The following is an 18501-nucleotide window of genomic DNA, read 5'->3' on the forward strand; positions in this document are numbered from 1 at the left end:
TCATGGTTTCATTAGCTCTCATTCAGCCTAAGGCATTTCACACTGCATTTCCTCTACTCATCTGCTTCTCTTAGATCTGCTCACATTACAGGAAAAGGTAGCACAGTCTAAGCTGAGCGGTGAACAGGAGCTTAAACTCCTCTGTATTACACTGGAACTTGGTCGGGATATAGAGTCGAAATAACTGCTGTTTTTCATCCGGGTGAATGTTGTTGATTGATTCTGACACTTGTGTGCCTTTAGCGGTTTGGACTGTTTCCCCTCATACCCCTTGGTTGGGGTAAAATCAGATTACATTTATCTCAGGGTTATTTTATCCATTAATAGCTGGCACTTTACTTTGAACATTGCCTACAGGCATAGATTATGTTCAAATAAAGGCAGACAGTGGAAGAGAGATTTAGGGCATCTCATGAAGCCAGATTAGTGGTTTAGCAAAAATAAAGTTAGGTTTAACTGTGGTCTCTGAACGGTCGCACACTTAGAAACTGAATTAAGTGATTTTTTTGAATAGTTCAGGACAGAAAGAGGGCAGTTGACTCCCGGCCCCAGTTGGTGGCTATCATGATCATATCATCTTATCATAATCTTTGGTTTTGTGCTTGAGACTTGCACTAATAATTAGATTCCAGTCACATATGTGAGCCCCACCATTTTTTATTAAAGATAAATACAAGCCAGCCTTTGAGAAACCCAGTGGATCATTTTACCGCTTTGAAGACATGTTCAGAATACACAAGACTTTTATATCCTGATGGCTCAAACTGGTAATAAGTTGTAGTTTAAAGGAATATATGAACATGTTATCATTCATTCAGTGTCCGTAACCACTTATCCTGGAGCCTATCCCAGCTGACACTGGGCGAGAGATAGGGTACACTCTGGACAAGTCTCCAGTTCACACCTACAGGCAGTTTAGGGTCACCAGTTAACCTAATTAACTGGCATGTTTTTAGACTGTCGGGGGAAGACTAACTTTTTTTGTGTACATGTTATCATATACTCCAAAAAAAACATGTTAAAAATGATAAAATATCTGTTAATTGTAGTATCGAAAGTACCTAGGCTGTAAAAAAAACATACCTAAGTGCTCAAACAAGACTTCAGTTCAGTTTAGTCTTTATTGTCCTGTCTGAAATTTGGCTTGCAGCAAAACCAGACAGTGTTCATTGACTTTTTTTCTGTACCAGCACTGTGTGCAGGTTGTTAGAAAAATAGATTGTTAGAAAAAGATTTTTAAAAATCCTGACTTTTTCCGTGGTATTTAAAGAATAATCAAGTATTGTTTTTTATAATACTAGTATTGTATTGACGTTTCAAATTCTGGCAGTGTCACAACTCTGTTACTAGAGGTATTTTTAATAAATAAAAATGAGAAGGAGTTTCCTTTTTTTTTTTTTTTTAAAGAAATGTGATCCCATCTTTTTCTTTTCTTATACTGTAATGCAGTGTTTATCAAATTGGGGTAAAAGTAAACATCCTGATACATAATGAATATTTCAGAGTTAAAAGACATTGATTCATTCTGTGAACAAGTCAAAAGGGAAGGTAATATTGGACAGGAGTCTCTGTCTAAAGATATTTTCAACGTCATCACACATTAAATATACAATACATCTACCCCTAAATGACATTAAATATTCACTGAAGATGTATATTCTCATAAATAGTGAATTTATACAATAACATCCATATAAAATATTGCAGAGGTTGTGATGCTGCCTATATACCTGGTGAAGGTCGGACAGATGAAAACTTTGTAATCAATAAATATTTCAGCAGTAACAGAGACTGTGCGATCTGGGGAGTTCATCCTCTTCAATAAAATAAAGTGAAATAGATTTATTCAGCTCTGTGTGTTATGTCCAAAGACTATAATATTAATGTGAACACTGGCTTCCCAGCGTTCAGTGAAATGAAGCCATCAAGAGTGTAGAAATGGGAGAAGAGTCGCCCCATAGGTGAGATCCTCCGCTATTGTTGTCTTGCGCCTGAATTTTATGTTTTTGTGCTTTTTCAAAGACTATTCCACCATAAGTTGATTTGCTGTTAGGTAGGTTTTGTGGCTATTTATTTGTCAGTTTGCTTCAAGAAAGTTTTTGTGAAAAAATACAGGAATGAAAAACTTCCAGCTTCAACAAAACAAATACTCAGGGACTAAATCAACATGATGGATGATGTATACTTGCAGATTAACTTGTTAAGTTACAAACTTGCTCCTCAAGTGCTTCACACCTCCTGTCCCTGTTGTGTCTTCATCACCCCGGGGTAGTAGTCCAGTCCATTTAAATGATAAAAGAAAAATTTTAGAGGCTTGGTTGGGATGGGGGACAGAGACGTGATGCTGCTCGTATACCTGATGAAGTTTGGACAGACAAAAACTTCATAATCAATACATTTTCAGCAGTAGAAGAGACAGTGTGTGGGAGTTCTTCTCATTGTTTACAATAAAATAAAGTAAACAGCTTTATTCAGCTCTGCGTCCTGTGTCCATAGAATACAATAATATAAATATGGACGTCGGCTTCCTAACGTTCTGTGACATGAAGCCATCAAGAGTGTAGAAGAGGAAGGAGAGCCGCACCATGGCTGTAGGGATCGGAGGGACTTGTACTTGTCTTCCCAAATAAATGACATTGTTGTCTGTGTTTCTGTGCCTTTTCAAAGACAATTCTGCCCCAAGTTGATTTGCTGTTTTGCCGTTTGTGTTTATTTACATGCATAAAAGGTCACCCGAATGCAGGAAATAAAGTGTCTAATGCTAAAATCCCCAGACCCCCAGTATAATACCAGGCCTCCACTGGATAAAGATTGGCCACTGTGTGACCTTTGATTTTAAAAAATATATATATTAGATCCACCCCTGCTTTAGGTCCACTCTTGGTGTTCGTGTCAAGGTTATTATAGTTATTATAGCTGTTATAGGTTATTACAGCTACTACGAGGAGATTTTAAAACAGTCTCAGTTTATTACTGATGCCTCTATAAGACCAACATAAGCAAACTAGACCATTCGTGAGAAGGTTGGTTATTTCTGTATAGTTATTTTAGTTACAGTGAGTCATAGTCAGTTAAAAGGAAGCAGCAGGTGTTTTTTCCCTTCAGACTATTTAATTGAAATTATGTTATGTAGTTGCAAAACTGAGGAAAATTAATTTTAAAAAATACAGGAAATGTTTTTAGTTTTGTTCTTTGTCAATTTGGTCAAATTTGTCAACACAACATGAGCATGACGAGGCAGTGGTGCATATCTTTATTGAAAGTTGGATCTCTTCATGACTGTGAGCCATCCGTGTTGCATAAGAGCTCTGAACTTAAAAAGTCTTGCCCCTGACAAATACCCCCCATATTTTGATAAAAAGATAACTAGGGCTGCAACTCAAGAGTATTTTCATTGTTGATTAACCTGTAAATTATTTTGTCGGTTAATTGGTAAGTTGTTTGGTCTGTAAAATGTCAGGAAATGGTGAAAAATGTTGATCAGTGTTACCCAAAGTCCTCAAATGTTTTGTTTTAATAAATAATAATAAAGAAATGAGAAAATATTCACAGTTAAGAAGCAAGAATCAGCAAATTTTGACTTTTTTCTTAAAAAATGATTCAAACTGATAAATAGATTATTAAAATAGTTGGTGTAACAGATGATAGTTGCAGGTAAAAATAACTAAAACTGAAACAGAAACCAATAAATGCTAAACTAAAACAAGCAAATTCTGGAGACTAGCTGAAACTAGACAGAACTGAAAGCAAAAGAAAAAAATTAGTAGAAATAAAAGCATATGAAAATAGAAAACTGTGATAACCCCAGTTTGTTTGTGTGTGTTTTTAGGGTATGATGGGTGTAGTGGGCTGGATGTTGCTCCTACTCTCCCAGATGATGGTGCCTGTGGCGTCCCAGAAGCCTCCAGGGCTCAGCGTGGGTGTGGTCATGGGCCAGACGCGCCACATTTCTGATCAGGAGCTCCGTCCGCCTCGGCGCCCTGATGATGCCCTCGACGTCTCCGTGGTAATACTGAGGGTCAACCAGACTGACCCAAAGTCTGTCATTACACAGGTGAGAAATGTTGTTGTGTACATTCGCTGGTATTACACACCTCTATCACACACACACACACAAACACTTGTTTGAGTCCTTGTTTGACACCTGAGTTTGTTTTATTGTGTCCCAAGGTGTGTGAGCTCCTGACTCGCACTCGTCTCCACGGCATCGTGTTTGCCGACGGCACCGATCAGGAGGCCATCGCCCAGATCCTTGACTTCCTCTCCGTTCAGACGCAACTTCCAGTCCTGGGAGTCCACGGAGGCTCTTCTATGATTATGGCTGACAAGGTGAGCAACCCTGACGCACACACAGGCGCACACAGGTTCCAACGCGCACACACACACACACACACACACACACACACACACACACACACACACACACACACAGAGAGAGAAATCATACCCTTGCTTTTTTGGATCCACACAGTGTTTGTGTTTTGGAGATTAGGGAGCTGTAATCCCTCCTCTCAGCCACCTTTGAATGTTGGGATAATGGTTAATGCTTTTCAACCTACACTTCTTTCAGATGTCCTGGCACGTTAGCATTTAGGTCAGACTTCCATAGGCAGACTTGGCATTAAGAAAGTCGCTCCACCTGAAACACAACTCATGATTCAATGTACAGTGGAAACCATTTATAATGATCACAGATACAGTGATCAGTTTGCAATATTACATTTTATTACTTTTCAATATCACTGCAAGTATTACTTTTAATGTACTTGACAGGTCCACTTTTCTATTTTAGTTTATTTTAGCTTAGTTACTTTTTTGTCATTCTATTAGGCACTGTTGTTTTGCATTTACTCCTTATATACTTTATATTATATAATTCTACAATACAATCATATTTGAAGCAGCTATACTGTATACTGAAGAAATCAATAAAATTCAGCCAGTAGTGAAGCTGTTGTTTTCATTACTTTAAATTTAAATGCATTAGTACCACTTTACAATGAGACTGCCCTCAAATGATTTAAAAATGGTTTCTAATTAGTTATTATGTTATTAATTTGGTTGAAAAGACTTTATAAATCATAAATAAACAAAGGAATTATAAAGTGTAAATTGATGCATGCTGAATCTGATAATTTGATAATTGTTAATTTGATGCCAAATAAAGCTTTTTCTTTACTACTCAGATAGGCTGATTGTTGATTAAATGCTACCACCTTTATAACAAATATCTGATGAAGCTGACAGGTATAAACAGGATTCTTACGGGTGCTGAGAAACCGTGAAAACTCTTGAATTTTAAGGTGAAGTTTTCAGTTTGAAAAGTGCTCGAAGTTTAGATAAAGTGTTTGAAACTCATTACTTCCACAATAAATCTCTATCTGACTAAATAGTTTTCTTTTTAGATAAAGAAATTAAGTAAATCAGATAACTTAAATGCTTTTCCCTTATGAACAAAACAAAGACGACAGTGCTTGAACCTTAAAAGATCCCACAGCTAGTAACATTAAACTCTGATGTGTCTGTGTGTCCTTTAATTCCCTTCTGTAAAAGTCTATCATTAAACATGATTTTGGTTGTTTATAGCAGTAGTTTATTTGACTTAGTGCGATGAAGAACAGAAATGATCATTTTGAGTGTATATTTACAGCATGTATATAAATATATAGGCCTGATTTACCACAGCTGTAAGATGCTGGAAAAGCCTGAAAATGCTTGAGAGCGCTTGAATTTAATCGGGATAAGGTGAACGAACCGTGTATAAATGCTGCTGATGGAGAGGACAAAGTAAGCCCAGTAATTAATGACATCTGAGCCCTTTTTTATCTAATGTATTGTAACAGTTTATTGATTATTGTAATTATTACTATAAAGTGTTTGCAACCCAATAAAGAACTTAATTATACACTATTTATGAATCATTTATAAGGGCCGTCTTATAGTGAAGTGCTACCTACATGAGAAATAAAGATGTAATCACATGAGAGGTTTCCACTGTAATCCATTAGGCTACAACATGAAAAACTCCATAAAACATGGGAAAAAAAATGTATTTATATATTTTTTAAAGTTTCCATTTTCGAGATAGAGATATATCCTCAGCTGCTGTGAAAATGAGATACTGTTAAACCACAGCTTTTGATAAATGTTGCATTTTTGCTTCCTGTGAGTTTCTTTTAAGCTCTTTGAAATGGATGTTTAATGGTTGTTTGAGTTAAGATTGGACATGGTTCACTTGCGTCACATATAAACTGTCCGAGGATGTTGTAGTCAGCATGTAGTAGATTATGAAGTGACACAAATAGAGGTTTTTGAAGCTTGTTTCTGCTCTCAGCGCTGCTCTGTCAGATCATGTTTTGTGTAAGTATGGAGTAGAAACACTGCCAACGCACTGGATTGATGGCTGGTTTCACCCCAAGCAATTTTATGTTAATTACCCTTTTCAAAGGTTACATAGTGCACATTTAAAAGTAGAGTATTCCTAAGGTCAGTAGAAGTCTTTGCACCAAACATGCAGCATTCTCTGGTATATCATTTTTATTCTAACAGATGATCAAGCATTGTTGAAATATGTAATAATGTATTTTCTGTTTGGTCTAAAAACTGGGCTACGGAAAGCCAAAAAAAAAAAAAAAAAGGCGAAATGCCAGGCTGTATGTAGCTGTATCACGTCTGGCACTCAGTGGGATGCCAGAAAAATAGATTCCTAGTTTTTAAAAGAAAAAAGAGAGAATATCCTTTAAGATTGGATTTTTGTTTTATTTTGGTGTGATGCTCAGTGCAAAGTTAGGGATGTACATCTCTTTCTTAGCTGAATTCTCTCTCTGGTACTGACTCTGTAGACCTCGCTGACTGACAGACAGACTGAAGAAGCTTTGATAAAAACACAACTGGTTCTTTTGCTTTTAAATCTCTCAGGGCACAGCAACCAAAACACAGGAACCAATAACTGCAGCAATACAGCCTTTTGAAGTATAGTTGATGGGGGATACAGTGTGTGTGTGTGTGTGTGTGTATGTGAGAAAAGACAAGAAAAGAGAAGGAGGAAGGTAAGAGAGAGACTGAGAGTTGGCTTGAAGGTTAAGGGAGAGGGGCTGTAACATGAAGGTCATTGGCTTAAACCTCCCACTGAGTATATAATGAGAGGGAAAATAAATAAATTGTATTTTCCTGCCTTCAATCGCTGCTGTTGATGTGCCATTAAACGAGGCACTTAACCCCCGACTGCTCTAATTGAACTTCTCAGTGGCCAAAAGTACAAGAGTGCGGTCATTCTTGGCAGCTCCCAGGTGCGAACGTGAGTGCGTGAAGCCTGTAACTAACCGGCCCCCTGCAACTGTTCCTGCAGGTGTGTCCTGTTAGTAAAAAAAGTCCCCCCGCGTGGTTTAAATGACAGGCAAAAGCAGCCCAGTGGTAGGCAGTTTTGGAAGCTCGGTGAGTCAGCAAACAGCCCTCGAATTAAGTCATTACGTCACGTCATTGCATGCAGGGCCACTTTAAATGCAGATTTATTGAGGCATCATGGCCAAAATGTAGACAAGGCCAAGATCAGTGGCGAATAACAATAAATGATAATTACAATTTATGAAGACAAAGCTAATAATTAGGCCTGGTTGATAATTAGCCCGATCGCCTAAAATCAGTAATCAATACAAACACACATTATGAGACTATAAACCATTAATCAAACCAATAACTAACTGCAGACAACATCAGACACAACCTCATCATACAGAGTCTTTCTATAGTGCGGGCAAAATGCTAAAAAATATGCATAATAGTGATGCACAGACAACAGTTATAACTGTGTGCACTGGCCGAGTCATAAATCTGGTCATTCTGATTAATAGTGGATGAGTTGCTGGTGGGAAAAAGTGTTCTCTGTGAGAGGCTGTGTGTGCCTTTACGCACAAAGCACAGCAGAATAACTTCTTTCATTACTTAACTCAGTTTCCTGCTTGACATAATTTAAAGGGTACCATAGCGTGTAGGACCAGGTAGAGGCGAGTCCACCCAGGCCTCAGACAGTATTGGCTGTTTCAGTTAAACTAAAGCTCGCTGCCCTTTTTAGGGGAAAACGCTGCACCCAAACTCGCTTTAAGAAATATGACGTATTTCCAATTCCTTACGTATCTGCAAAAGTACATAACTCTAAAAACACAAGATAAAAGGTGTCATATGATGAGAGTCTTCCTGTCAATTCAGCATCGGTTTAAGTCAGACAGAAAGAGGGCGCACTGGGAAAAAACTTCCCTTCACCTGATTTTTTTTATGTCTGTGACAGTTTCTATAGATGTAGATGTTGACAACTGTCAGACAGCCTTAAATGAGGAAATTTGCTCCTTTCTTTGAGGGCACAATGACCAGTTCAAAACAGGGCATCCGAAACTGGCCTTGTGTTACAGAAGGGGCAGTACAGACACATTCTGCATCCATGGCCGTGGCTGTTTGGCCGTGGTATAACGGTTTAGATGCGTGGGCGTTGTAGTTCTCATTTATCTGCACCTGCCAGAAGGACACAGTTCAAATGATTGGGGAAAAGGTGTGAGAGGATATTGATGATTTTCCTCCCCTGTGCTCTGGCTCTGCATTGAATAATTCTGTGATTTTTTTTTCTGCAGTCATGATCAGGAGTGCAACTAAGGGTTGTTTTCATTACCTGTTCTACATTTATGGATTATGTAAATAATTGTTTGGTCTATAAAATGCTACAAAATTGAGAAAAAATCCTCATATAAAATAATAAATGGGAATTTAACTGCAGGAAACACATTTATTTTTTAGCAGTAACACTGAGACACAAATACTGCACAGGCTGCATTATATACTGCTTTGGAGAGCGAAGGTGAGCTTAAACTCTCCTCAGTCTGAGGAAATAAAGAACTTGGTACTTATCCACAAATTTCTTGGAAATACTTGAGGATACAGAAATTTTGGAGAAATGTGAAGGTGTCACCTTGATTTGATATGATTTGGAATTATCACAGTGTATTAGCAGTTTAAAAAAAAACATAATTCACCCTACAGTACATGATATTATTAAAGTAGTAAAGTAAAATCAGTAGGCGATTACAGGGAGGATGCCTTCACCCTTGTTAGCAAAATGACCAAAATGCATCCTCCTTGTTAACCTGCCATCCTCCGTCTCTGTTTCCTAGTAGCAGAGAGCGTGCATGCAGGGACAGAGGGGTTGTTTAGTTGAATATGTTAGTCTTGTCTGCCTGACTTATTGATCCTTTATCTGACGGAGGTTTTTGCAAGCTAGAATCTACAGCCACGACCATGGTTCTGAAACATCAGCAGCCTAACTGTGTTGAGCACTGATAAATCCACTGCGCTGTCCGCGGTGCTGAAGTAGTAGATTTGTAAATGGGAGATTTTCTCAGAGTTATGCTCTGCGGTTTAATTTTGGATCTATAATATTCTATAAACTATATAGCTATGGTGGGGTATTTAACAATGTAGAAGCAAAACAGTTGTTCATAAATCAGTTTGCTATTATTATTAAATAACTGTGTGGATATTTTTGCAGTCATGATGAGGTGTGCAGCTAAGGATTGTTTTTATTACCTGGTGATTATTTTTAGATTATTCAAACATTTGTTTAGTCTATAAAATGCTACAAATGGTGAAAAGTGCTCATAGAAGATAATATATGGGAATCAACTGCAGGAAACATTTATTTTTCTTAGTAGTAACACTGAGAGAATTTAAAATACTACACAGGCTGCACTCCACTCTATCATCCTTGAACATAAATGTTAACAAAGACATGGAAAAACTAACCATCGCAATTTCTTTGATTCGTTCAAAACTCTTGTTGTGTCTAAAAACCCAAAGATATTAATTTTATACTAATATAAAACCAGAAAATTTACTCATTTGAGGAGCTGCAACCAGCAGCTTGATAAATGACAGAAAGGATTAATTGGTTATCCGGATGGCAATTATTTTTCTGCTGATTGGCAAATTGAATAATCGATAAATCGTTTCAGCAGCAGTTGTGATTGGTGTGCTGCAGCCTCTTCCTATCTTGCCTGGCGACAGAGCCAAACAAGACTATTACAGAGGTGATGAGGACTCTCACTGAGGTTGACACACGTTTTGCTCTTGACACTCACACCGGGAGGGTGATCTCATCACACTGTGATCTGCTCTGCCACTGTCTTCCTCAGCTGTATCACCTCCTCTCAGTGACTTCAGAATATGAAGGTATATATAAATGGCAACGGTGTGAATCGCTAGAATAAAAAAGACCAACCCCAACAAACATATTTTGTGATGAAAAAAAAAATTCTGGCTCCAAGTCATACTTCTTGGCTGTGCGTCTGTTGCTTTTCTACCTGCTGTCAGTGGCGTAGTGGTAATCTGGAGGATTGAGAGAAATCCCAGTGGGCTAGTAACAATTCAGCCTGATTACTGTGGGCTAACAAACAATATTGTGCTTTCTGCAGCCTGAGCCGGCAGAGCCTGGTGCTCTCTGTCTACACACACACACACACACACACACACACACACACACACACACACACACACACACACACACACACGAGTTCTGCTAATGTCGCAATCACGTCTATAGTATAGGACTGAAAAATGAGCGGCTCATCCCCCGTTACCTTGGTTATCCTGGCTCAGTCCAGTAGTAGTCTACACATCATGTTTTAGATGGAGAGGAAAAAACAGAAGGAGGGAGATGGTGCCAAGAAAATACAGAAAAAAGCTTCAGCAGGCAGGCAAGTGCTCTAAAATAATAGATATACGTGGAGGTGGGCAGTGCAAGTGTGAAATACTTGGTGTTAAAGCAGTGTTAAGCTGCCAGGATGCAAACTTAACTGTCATGATTATGTCACATTTCAAGTAAAGGCTTTCTCCACTTGTCATTTTTATCAGTAGCTGGCCGCAGAGCCATCACACTCGATCACATAAACAGGAGCAGGCATTGGAGGCATCCCGGAAAACTGTGATAAACAAGATTGTGGATACCAGGACAGTTTTTATTTGTCAAGATTTCCTTGAGTTTACACACAGTGTGACTTCTGAGCTCAGTTACAATTTGTTTTTTTTTTTCCTGGAAACTAGAATATTTTTAGCTGCTTTTCAGTTGGGGATAAATGTGTTCATTTCAAGTCAAAAACAGTTTTGTTGTGTCTGGCTTGGTTGCAATTACCAGCGTAGGACCTGGCCTTATTTTTGCTTTGGGAGCCGCTTTTTTATTATCAAATAATTTCTCCAGCTTATTGGCTCCACCAATATCAGTGGTTTTGTAATACTGACAAAAAGAAAGTGTAATATCTTTATATATTTGTAGGAGGGATTGCTATTTTCCCTAAAAATGAGACATTTTCTCTTTGGGGAATAGAAGCACAATATCCCAGAAATCCTGGTAAATGCACTCGTTTTTAAGGTTTTAAGATATTCGGCTACAGTCAGAACACACTAATCATGTTTCAAACAACACTCAATGCAACCAGGAGAACTATGGGTTCCCAACCTTACTGCTTTTAGGTATTATTTGGTGGTATTAATACTTACTGAGGCAGGTGAATGTCATTTAGCTTATTCAACATAGGAAGGAACATAATATAGACTGTGTATGCAGCGTGAAGATGAAATGCCAACTTCATTGTCTGTGATCTGTACCTGCCTGCCTGCACAGCCTCATGGAAGTGTTATTTTAAAATTCATGGTTGTATAAAGAAACAGAATTTGTTAAAGGAGTAATTTGGCGTTTTCACATTTATTTTATTATGTAGGGCTGCAGCTAACAATTACTTTCATTACCGACTAGTCTGTCAATTATTTTCTCAATTAATCAGTAAATTGTTTGGTCCATAAAATGTCAGAAAATGATGAAAAATGTTCAGCACTGTTTAACAAAGGTAGACATCCTCAAATGTCCTGTTTTGTCCACAACCCAACAATATTCAGTTAAATTGCATAGAGGAGTAAAGAAACCAGAAAATATTCACATTTGAGGAGCTGAAAGCAGAATTTCTTTAAAAAATGACTCAAAACAATCAATCAGTTATCAGAAAAGTTGGCGATTCACTTAATAGTTGACAACTAATCAATTAATTAACTAATTGTTGCAACTCTCTAAAAGCTGAGAGAGATTAATCCTGTTAGCGTTCACAGGCAACCGGTGCAACTCCAGCAGGAGGCTGGCACTGTTTGTGCTGCAGTGTTAGATAAAGTCAGTCTAATAAGGTCAATGATCACTCATTAGTTAAAATCAAAACGCTCTCATTTACTTGGTGTGAGTGCGGACGGATTCTTCAGGAGATTATGGCTGTCTATCTTTGTGCTGCTCTGAGAGGCGCATTGCACCATGCTGTCAACTGTAAATGTAAATATGCTGCCATTTCTGCTGGTATTTCAACCAGTATTGTTTTGGATAAAGTATAAATCCAGTGATGCATGCTTTAGGTTTTCACCTGGGATTTTACCTGACGTTCCAAATGTTGCTGCAAACCACTTGTTGAACTTCCGGCACATGTGATCCCGCATTCACAAAGCGGACACTTTGCATCTGAGCCTAATTCAGATGGTAGAGTCAGGAGTATTTGAATTCATGCCACTTTGTCTTTATTAATTAATTAATTGAAGCGTACAGTGTACTGCACACAGCTGTTGGAAAAAAAAACAATTTATGTATTTTAATATGGGTAGTAGGGGTGTAAAGATTCACTCGTGCATCTGATGCATCTGGCTTTAATGTGTAAGATACGAGTGCATCAGTTCAGGCGGCCTGTATCGGGTAAAAGCCGAACCTGAATCAGAAACAAATCGATGCCGCGTCAGCGTATCTATACATCCCATTAGGACGTGCATATGTTTAATTTTTGGCATCAGTGAAGTGCTGCTGTAACTTTCCTCCGTCCTCTCTCTCTCCTCCTGCCACTGTTGGCCATTTAAAAAATTTTAAGCGATATCGTGTCCTTGAACATGTATCGAGATACGAATCAAATCGGTCTAAGTCAGACACTCCTAATGGGTAGGCAAGCATCTCTGTATTGATTTACTCATTTTAAACCTAGTTTTTCTAGTTTAATGATAGAACTAATTTCAGGTTTAGTTAATCTTTCTTGGTGCAACCCAGTCTAGATGTTTTAAAATATTTTTCCCATTTTCCTGTCAGCATAACAGGAAATGGAATACCAGGAAATGGTTTGGATGGGTATTCCCAGGAACCTCATTTCCCAGGATTACACCCTAATATGTAATTAATGTACACTTCATAAGAAAAAGCTTCATGCCTGGGTGATCTTTTGCTGGTTGCCTCCCAATACAAACCTGCCCCATCACCACTTTACATGATTTGTCCACACCATCATTTATCTCCTGGGCTGAAATGAAGTCACACTCAGCAGCCGGCGCCTGCTGTAGACCGAACTGAAATTCAAATGTAGTAGACTCCAGACCCCCATATAAACAGCTTTCACAGATGTTTAGCATGAACAGTCCTGGGGGGAAAAAACAACCTTCTTTCGAGCTCGGTGTGCAAATGTGCAACTTCTCACACACACATACACAACACCTTTAGAAATTGTGTTAGGAATACACTAATAAACCAATGTATGAATAAAAGAAATAATAAGCGTATAAATAAAGGCCTACGGGCAGAACGCAAGTTGGCTTTGTTTATTGTTTGTGATTTTAAATGAAACATTGATCTACTGGGCAGGGTTGAACTCCGGAAACTTTGCTGACAGTAATATTGTTTTTGCATCCCAGTGTTAGTTTTTGCCTACACTGTACTTCTCCCTGTAACTCTGCCAGAGCTGGCGATGTTTGAAATAAGTTCCACCCCAATTGGATCAGCTCTAGCAAATAGAAGAATCATCCATTTTTTGTATGCCAAACCCATTTTTTGTTCCTAAATGAAAACAAATGGATCAATGTCAGAACAGGTCCACCCTCTTTCTCTCCGTCTCTTTCACTCTTTCTCCCCCGTCTCTGCCTCCTCATCATTCCCCCCATAATGCATGTCAGTGTGGAGCAGTCAGGAGGCTTAATCTATAGGAAGTTGGCTGATGTGGTGTGAGAAGGGAGCCACGTTTAGGGAACATGGAATTGATGGGGAGAAAGGGCATGTGTAAGCCCAGGAGAGGAACAGGATTAGTTTGGAATGTTGTACTTCCATTACAGAGGGAACGCTTTGGGAAATAAGAAATGTTGTTGGCTTTACCTCACCCCCCATATGTGCTCACTCATTCTCCGCCAACCTTGTTCATCTCTTTTGACTTTCTCAGCATGTGTGTGTGTGTGTGGTGGGTGGGATAGAGGGCTGGGGGTGGGGGTCACAGTGCGTAGCATAAGAACACGAACATGCTGAAATGGAAGGTTGTGAATTAAACATGCATGTTCTTTCTGCTTTGCTGTACCACTGTGGTGGGATGCTACGCTTCTGTGGTGTCTGTGTATTTGCATGCATATGTGTGTGTGTGTGTGTGTGTGTGTGTGTGTGTGTGTGTGTGTGTGTGTGTGTCCCAGCCTGGGATGTCCCATATCAGTAGGGGCCATTTGCCCAGGTTCTCTGCTGAGTCGCTTTAATATTTAACACCTGCTCCCCACACCTGCTGTCACTTGCTGAAGATACACTGCTGTGTCATTCACTCACTGAGTCCTCCCCCACTTTCACCTCTAATTTCTTTCTCCTGCACTCAAGCTTTTACATCCTCCGTGTCTCCTCCTGCCCCATGTGTCTCTGTCTGCTCTTCTTCTCCTCTTTCCATCTTTCTCCCTCATCCGCCACCTCATCCTTCTTTTTCTGTCTCTTCATTTCGCCGCGTCTCTCTGTCTCCTTGTCCCGCTCTTGCAGCCACGCTTGTTATTCTCTGGTGGCTCGGGTTGTGAAAGGAACAGCCAGCCATGTTGGACGGCTTTGGGAAATCTCGCTAGCCTTGAACTCCTGTGAAGCAAGATTGGATGATGGGTTTGTGTGTCTGTGTGAGAGACAAAGAAAGACCAAAAAAGGGGGAGCGTAGCTGGGTTGATATGGTTACTATGGTGACTAAACCAGACTACAGCATTTAGTTCTGTTCTGCCTGCAGCTTAGGTCCTCTGGCTGCGTTAACACCGCAGGTATTGTTGCCCAGTTTCTTCCAGCTTGGCTCGGCACAACTGGCTGTCGGTGTGAAAGCCAGTGAGAGATGAAGTCCCTGTCACTGCACTCGCAACTCCAACCTCCACACTAACATGGCTAATTTTGAAATGCTGTTCATGTGTGAAAGCAACATAAATCCACTAGCATTTGTATGGGTCTTCATCCACACTAAAACCTGTAATGTAATGTAAAATCTGAACAGGAATATCTCCTCTTCTTTGTCTTATTTCAGCTGACGGATGACTAACTGTGACAATTTAGTTCTTTGCATTTAGCCTACATATTTTCTGTTTCTATTGTCCAACAACTGAACATGCAGAAAATAGGATTTTGATTGTGGGTCAGTTAGCCAGGCGCGAATGTGATGCTGTGCTGAAATTTAAATCAAATCAAAATTAAACGTTAAGTGTCAGAGGCTTGCTATCAATGTTTGATACCTTTTAAGGTATAGACCAAAATAACCCAGAACCAATGAGTATCGAAACTTCTCTAGTTGATCCTTTTTGTACCCAGATCTTGAAAAAAGTTTGTTCAGTTCGAAGAGATGCTACCAAACTGTTTGAAAGAATGGCCAAGGGTTGACATTAATTATGGCCTGATGCTTCAATTGTTTTTATTGTCAATAAATCTGTTGACTGATGTTGATTAATCAATTAGGTTTCTATATAATGTGGAAGGATTATTTCAGAAATGATGCTTATCAAATGAATTTAAAAAAAGGATATAAAATGCACTGACATCAGTACTGGTATCATAATTTGCTGTCTGGTGGATGAAGTAGATGATTAGATTGATGTTACTGTCATATCTGTTTGTAAATAAAGGCCACAAACAGCAGTCATTAAGGTTTGTTCGGAATATATCTTGTTTTTTGAATTTGTACCAAACTGAGGCATAAAAATGACAAAGTTAGGGTTTTATATGGGGCTATTTCTTTAATAGAGTTAACAGAGAAAATAAATTAACTGCCACACAGCCTGTGACCAGGGACAAGATTGTTTTCTAAAAGCTCTATTTTCTCCATCAACACTAACAGCTGCAATTTTTGATTCAGACTCTAGAAAGGAATTTTTAAAAATCTCACTTTAGTGAAATAAAAAATGCAGCTTTAGTACAGTAGTGAGGGTCAAAAGAGAGAGAAAAAGATGTTTCCAAATACACTCAGCTTAGTGTGCACTTGCCCTCCTACTGCTCAGCCGCAGCACCTTCGTCGAGGGGGGTAAAAAATGCATTAAAAAAAAGTTAAAAACGGACCCATATTGTGGGTCATATTGCGGTTACCCTTGAAACAGCCTGCATTATACCGTGAACATGACTATGAATATGAATGACTTGAAGAACAGACACTGACTTAACCTAAATGCACAATGAAATCTCCATCTGTAGTGGAAGCAAACATCTGCCAAGTTAGCTCTCAGCTAACTGGTACAGTACATCAAAGAGCATAATTTATATCGTATTATACACCGTCTCTTACAGAAAATACAATAAAATATAATAGAATAAATAAATATGTATACATTTCCAATTAATTGCTATATAGTATTTTACTGTTGTCTGCCAGAAAGTACACTTGAATGCCAATGCATTTCCAATAACAAGACTTTAAAGGTCCAGTGTGTGGGATTTACAAGGATTTATTGTCAGAATATGGCAGAAATGAAATATAGTATTCAGTCACTCAGACAAAACAAAACATTTGAAGACGCCACTATAGGTCTCAAAAGCTGATTGCCATTAAAAAAAAAAACAAAATTTCATGAACTAATGATTAATTGAAAAAAATAAACAACAAATTAATTATTAATTAAATTCAAATTCCCAGTCATTTGGTAGACCAGGGTTTCATGTTTCCTTTTGGATGAGAACCTCCAGACCGGGCTGAGTATATAAAATTTTTGATATGGTGCCAATACAATACCTGAGACTTGGTGTGAATACCAATAAAACAATAAGGATGCTTTAGTTTGGGGAATATTAAGAATAATGTGAATTTAAAGAAATATTGCAAACTGTTCAATGCAGTAACAGAACTTTGAGAACTTTGGGAAGTTAGAAAACTTTCCTGATTTAGATTAAAAGTCCAATCTGTAAGATTTAAGGGGATCTATATGCAGAAATGAAATATAATATTCATAAGTATGGTGTAAAATCACCTGAAAATAAGAATCGTTGTGTTTTTGTTACCTTACCCATTGATTCCAGTGGGCACAGCTCATCTGCGCCACAGTTTTGATCCATCCTCCACATGGCTGCATGTCCCACCAGTACTGTTTCAGCAACGGAGTGTTTCACCCACTTGAATATGTTTACTTGCTCTGATTTTGTTGATTTGGTTCTCTTTCATTGCTTTTTGTGCTTCTACCATGGATAAGCAATCTGTGTAGTTAAATTCTGTAGTTTGTCTGTATTGGGTCTTTTATTTTGAAAACTGACCATATTTCAGTGCCTGACTTCCTGCTCACTCGATCTGCCGTGTGCTGCTTGATGCGACATCTGTCAAAAATAGGTTGTGCACATATTTGGAGTGGAGTGGAGAGACACTTCTGACGCTGCTGGTTGAGCATTGTGTAGAATGGCTGCAAACAGCTCCATCAGTCGTAGCGCAGTCGTAATGCGACGCAGCCATGCCTGGTGGAATCAAGCGGTTAGAATGAGCTGTTTATATCTACAGAGTGAGCGGGTCTTCTTTCATGGAAACCAATATGTTGCATGTTTACACAGTCGCACTTGAGAGGGCCCTTTCATGTTTTCCACGTGTTTTGCAGCAACCATGATTTCCCTGCACGCTTGGAGCGTTATTCAGCTGATTGCAATCTACAACCTCACTGCTCACCAAATCCTACACACTGCCCCTTTAAGATGAATTGCATCAGTAAAAACTGACTGTATTTGACAATATCTTTTTTCCCATTCTTTTATTTAGAATATTCAGTCTGTTCCACATGCGAGTAAAACAACTGGGTCATTTTTAGCAGGCAGTGTAAAAACTTCAGTGGATGCAACTTACAAACACAAACAAACAAGTTTTAATTTGCAGTTCCAGTCAAATTTGTGAATTGGGAACCACAACAAACAACAAAAACAAAAGAAAAGCATGTAAAACAGAAGCCGATCTACACTTTGCTTGTGTTAAGAATATTTGTCCTGTTGGTTCTGGCTGTGACACTCATGCTGAGCGTGGAGGTTACCATTTGGAGGGAAAAACAATGTTTAGCATCGCTCCTCATCACGTCTTTTCTTGGAGCTGTTTTCATCTTTGGAGGGCAATTGAAGTATTCACTGTAGTTTTGGCTTTGAGACAGTCACTCCTCATCATCCCTTTTTAACTTTGAGTGCTTTTCATCTTTGGACGTTCACTGTACATTTGGCTCTGAGACAGTCATTTTTCT

At 38.8% G+C, this 18501-nt stretch overlaps 1 protein-coding gene across 1 annotated transcript in view; it reads left to right on the plus strand.

The window, feature by feature from the left end:
- grin2ab (glutamate receptor, ionotropic, N-methyl D-aspartate 2A, b) overlaps positions 1 to 18501 on the plus strand; it is a 170196-nt gene that overhangs the window by 34109 nt on the left and 117586 nt on the right. Inside the window, exons 3-4 of the mRNA XM_084714951.1 lie at positions 3830 to 4054; positions 4171 to 4329. Of these exons, the coding sequence (XP_084571077.1) occupies positions 3830 to 4054; positions 4171 to 4329 (384 nt within the window). The remainder of the gene's footprint in view (positions 1 to 3829; positions 4055 to 4170; positions 4330 to 18501) is intronic.

Source organism: Lutjanus erythropterus, chromosome 3 (genome assembly GCF_056507025.1).
Source record: "Lutjanus erythropterus isolate fLutEry1 chromosome 3, fLutEry1.hap2, whole genome shotgun sequence".
Classification (NCBI taxonomy): domain Eukaryota; kingdom Metazoa; phylum Chordata; class Actinopteri; order Lutjaniformes; family Lutjanidae; genus Lutjanus; species Lutjanus erythropterus.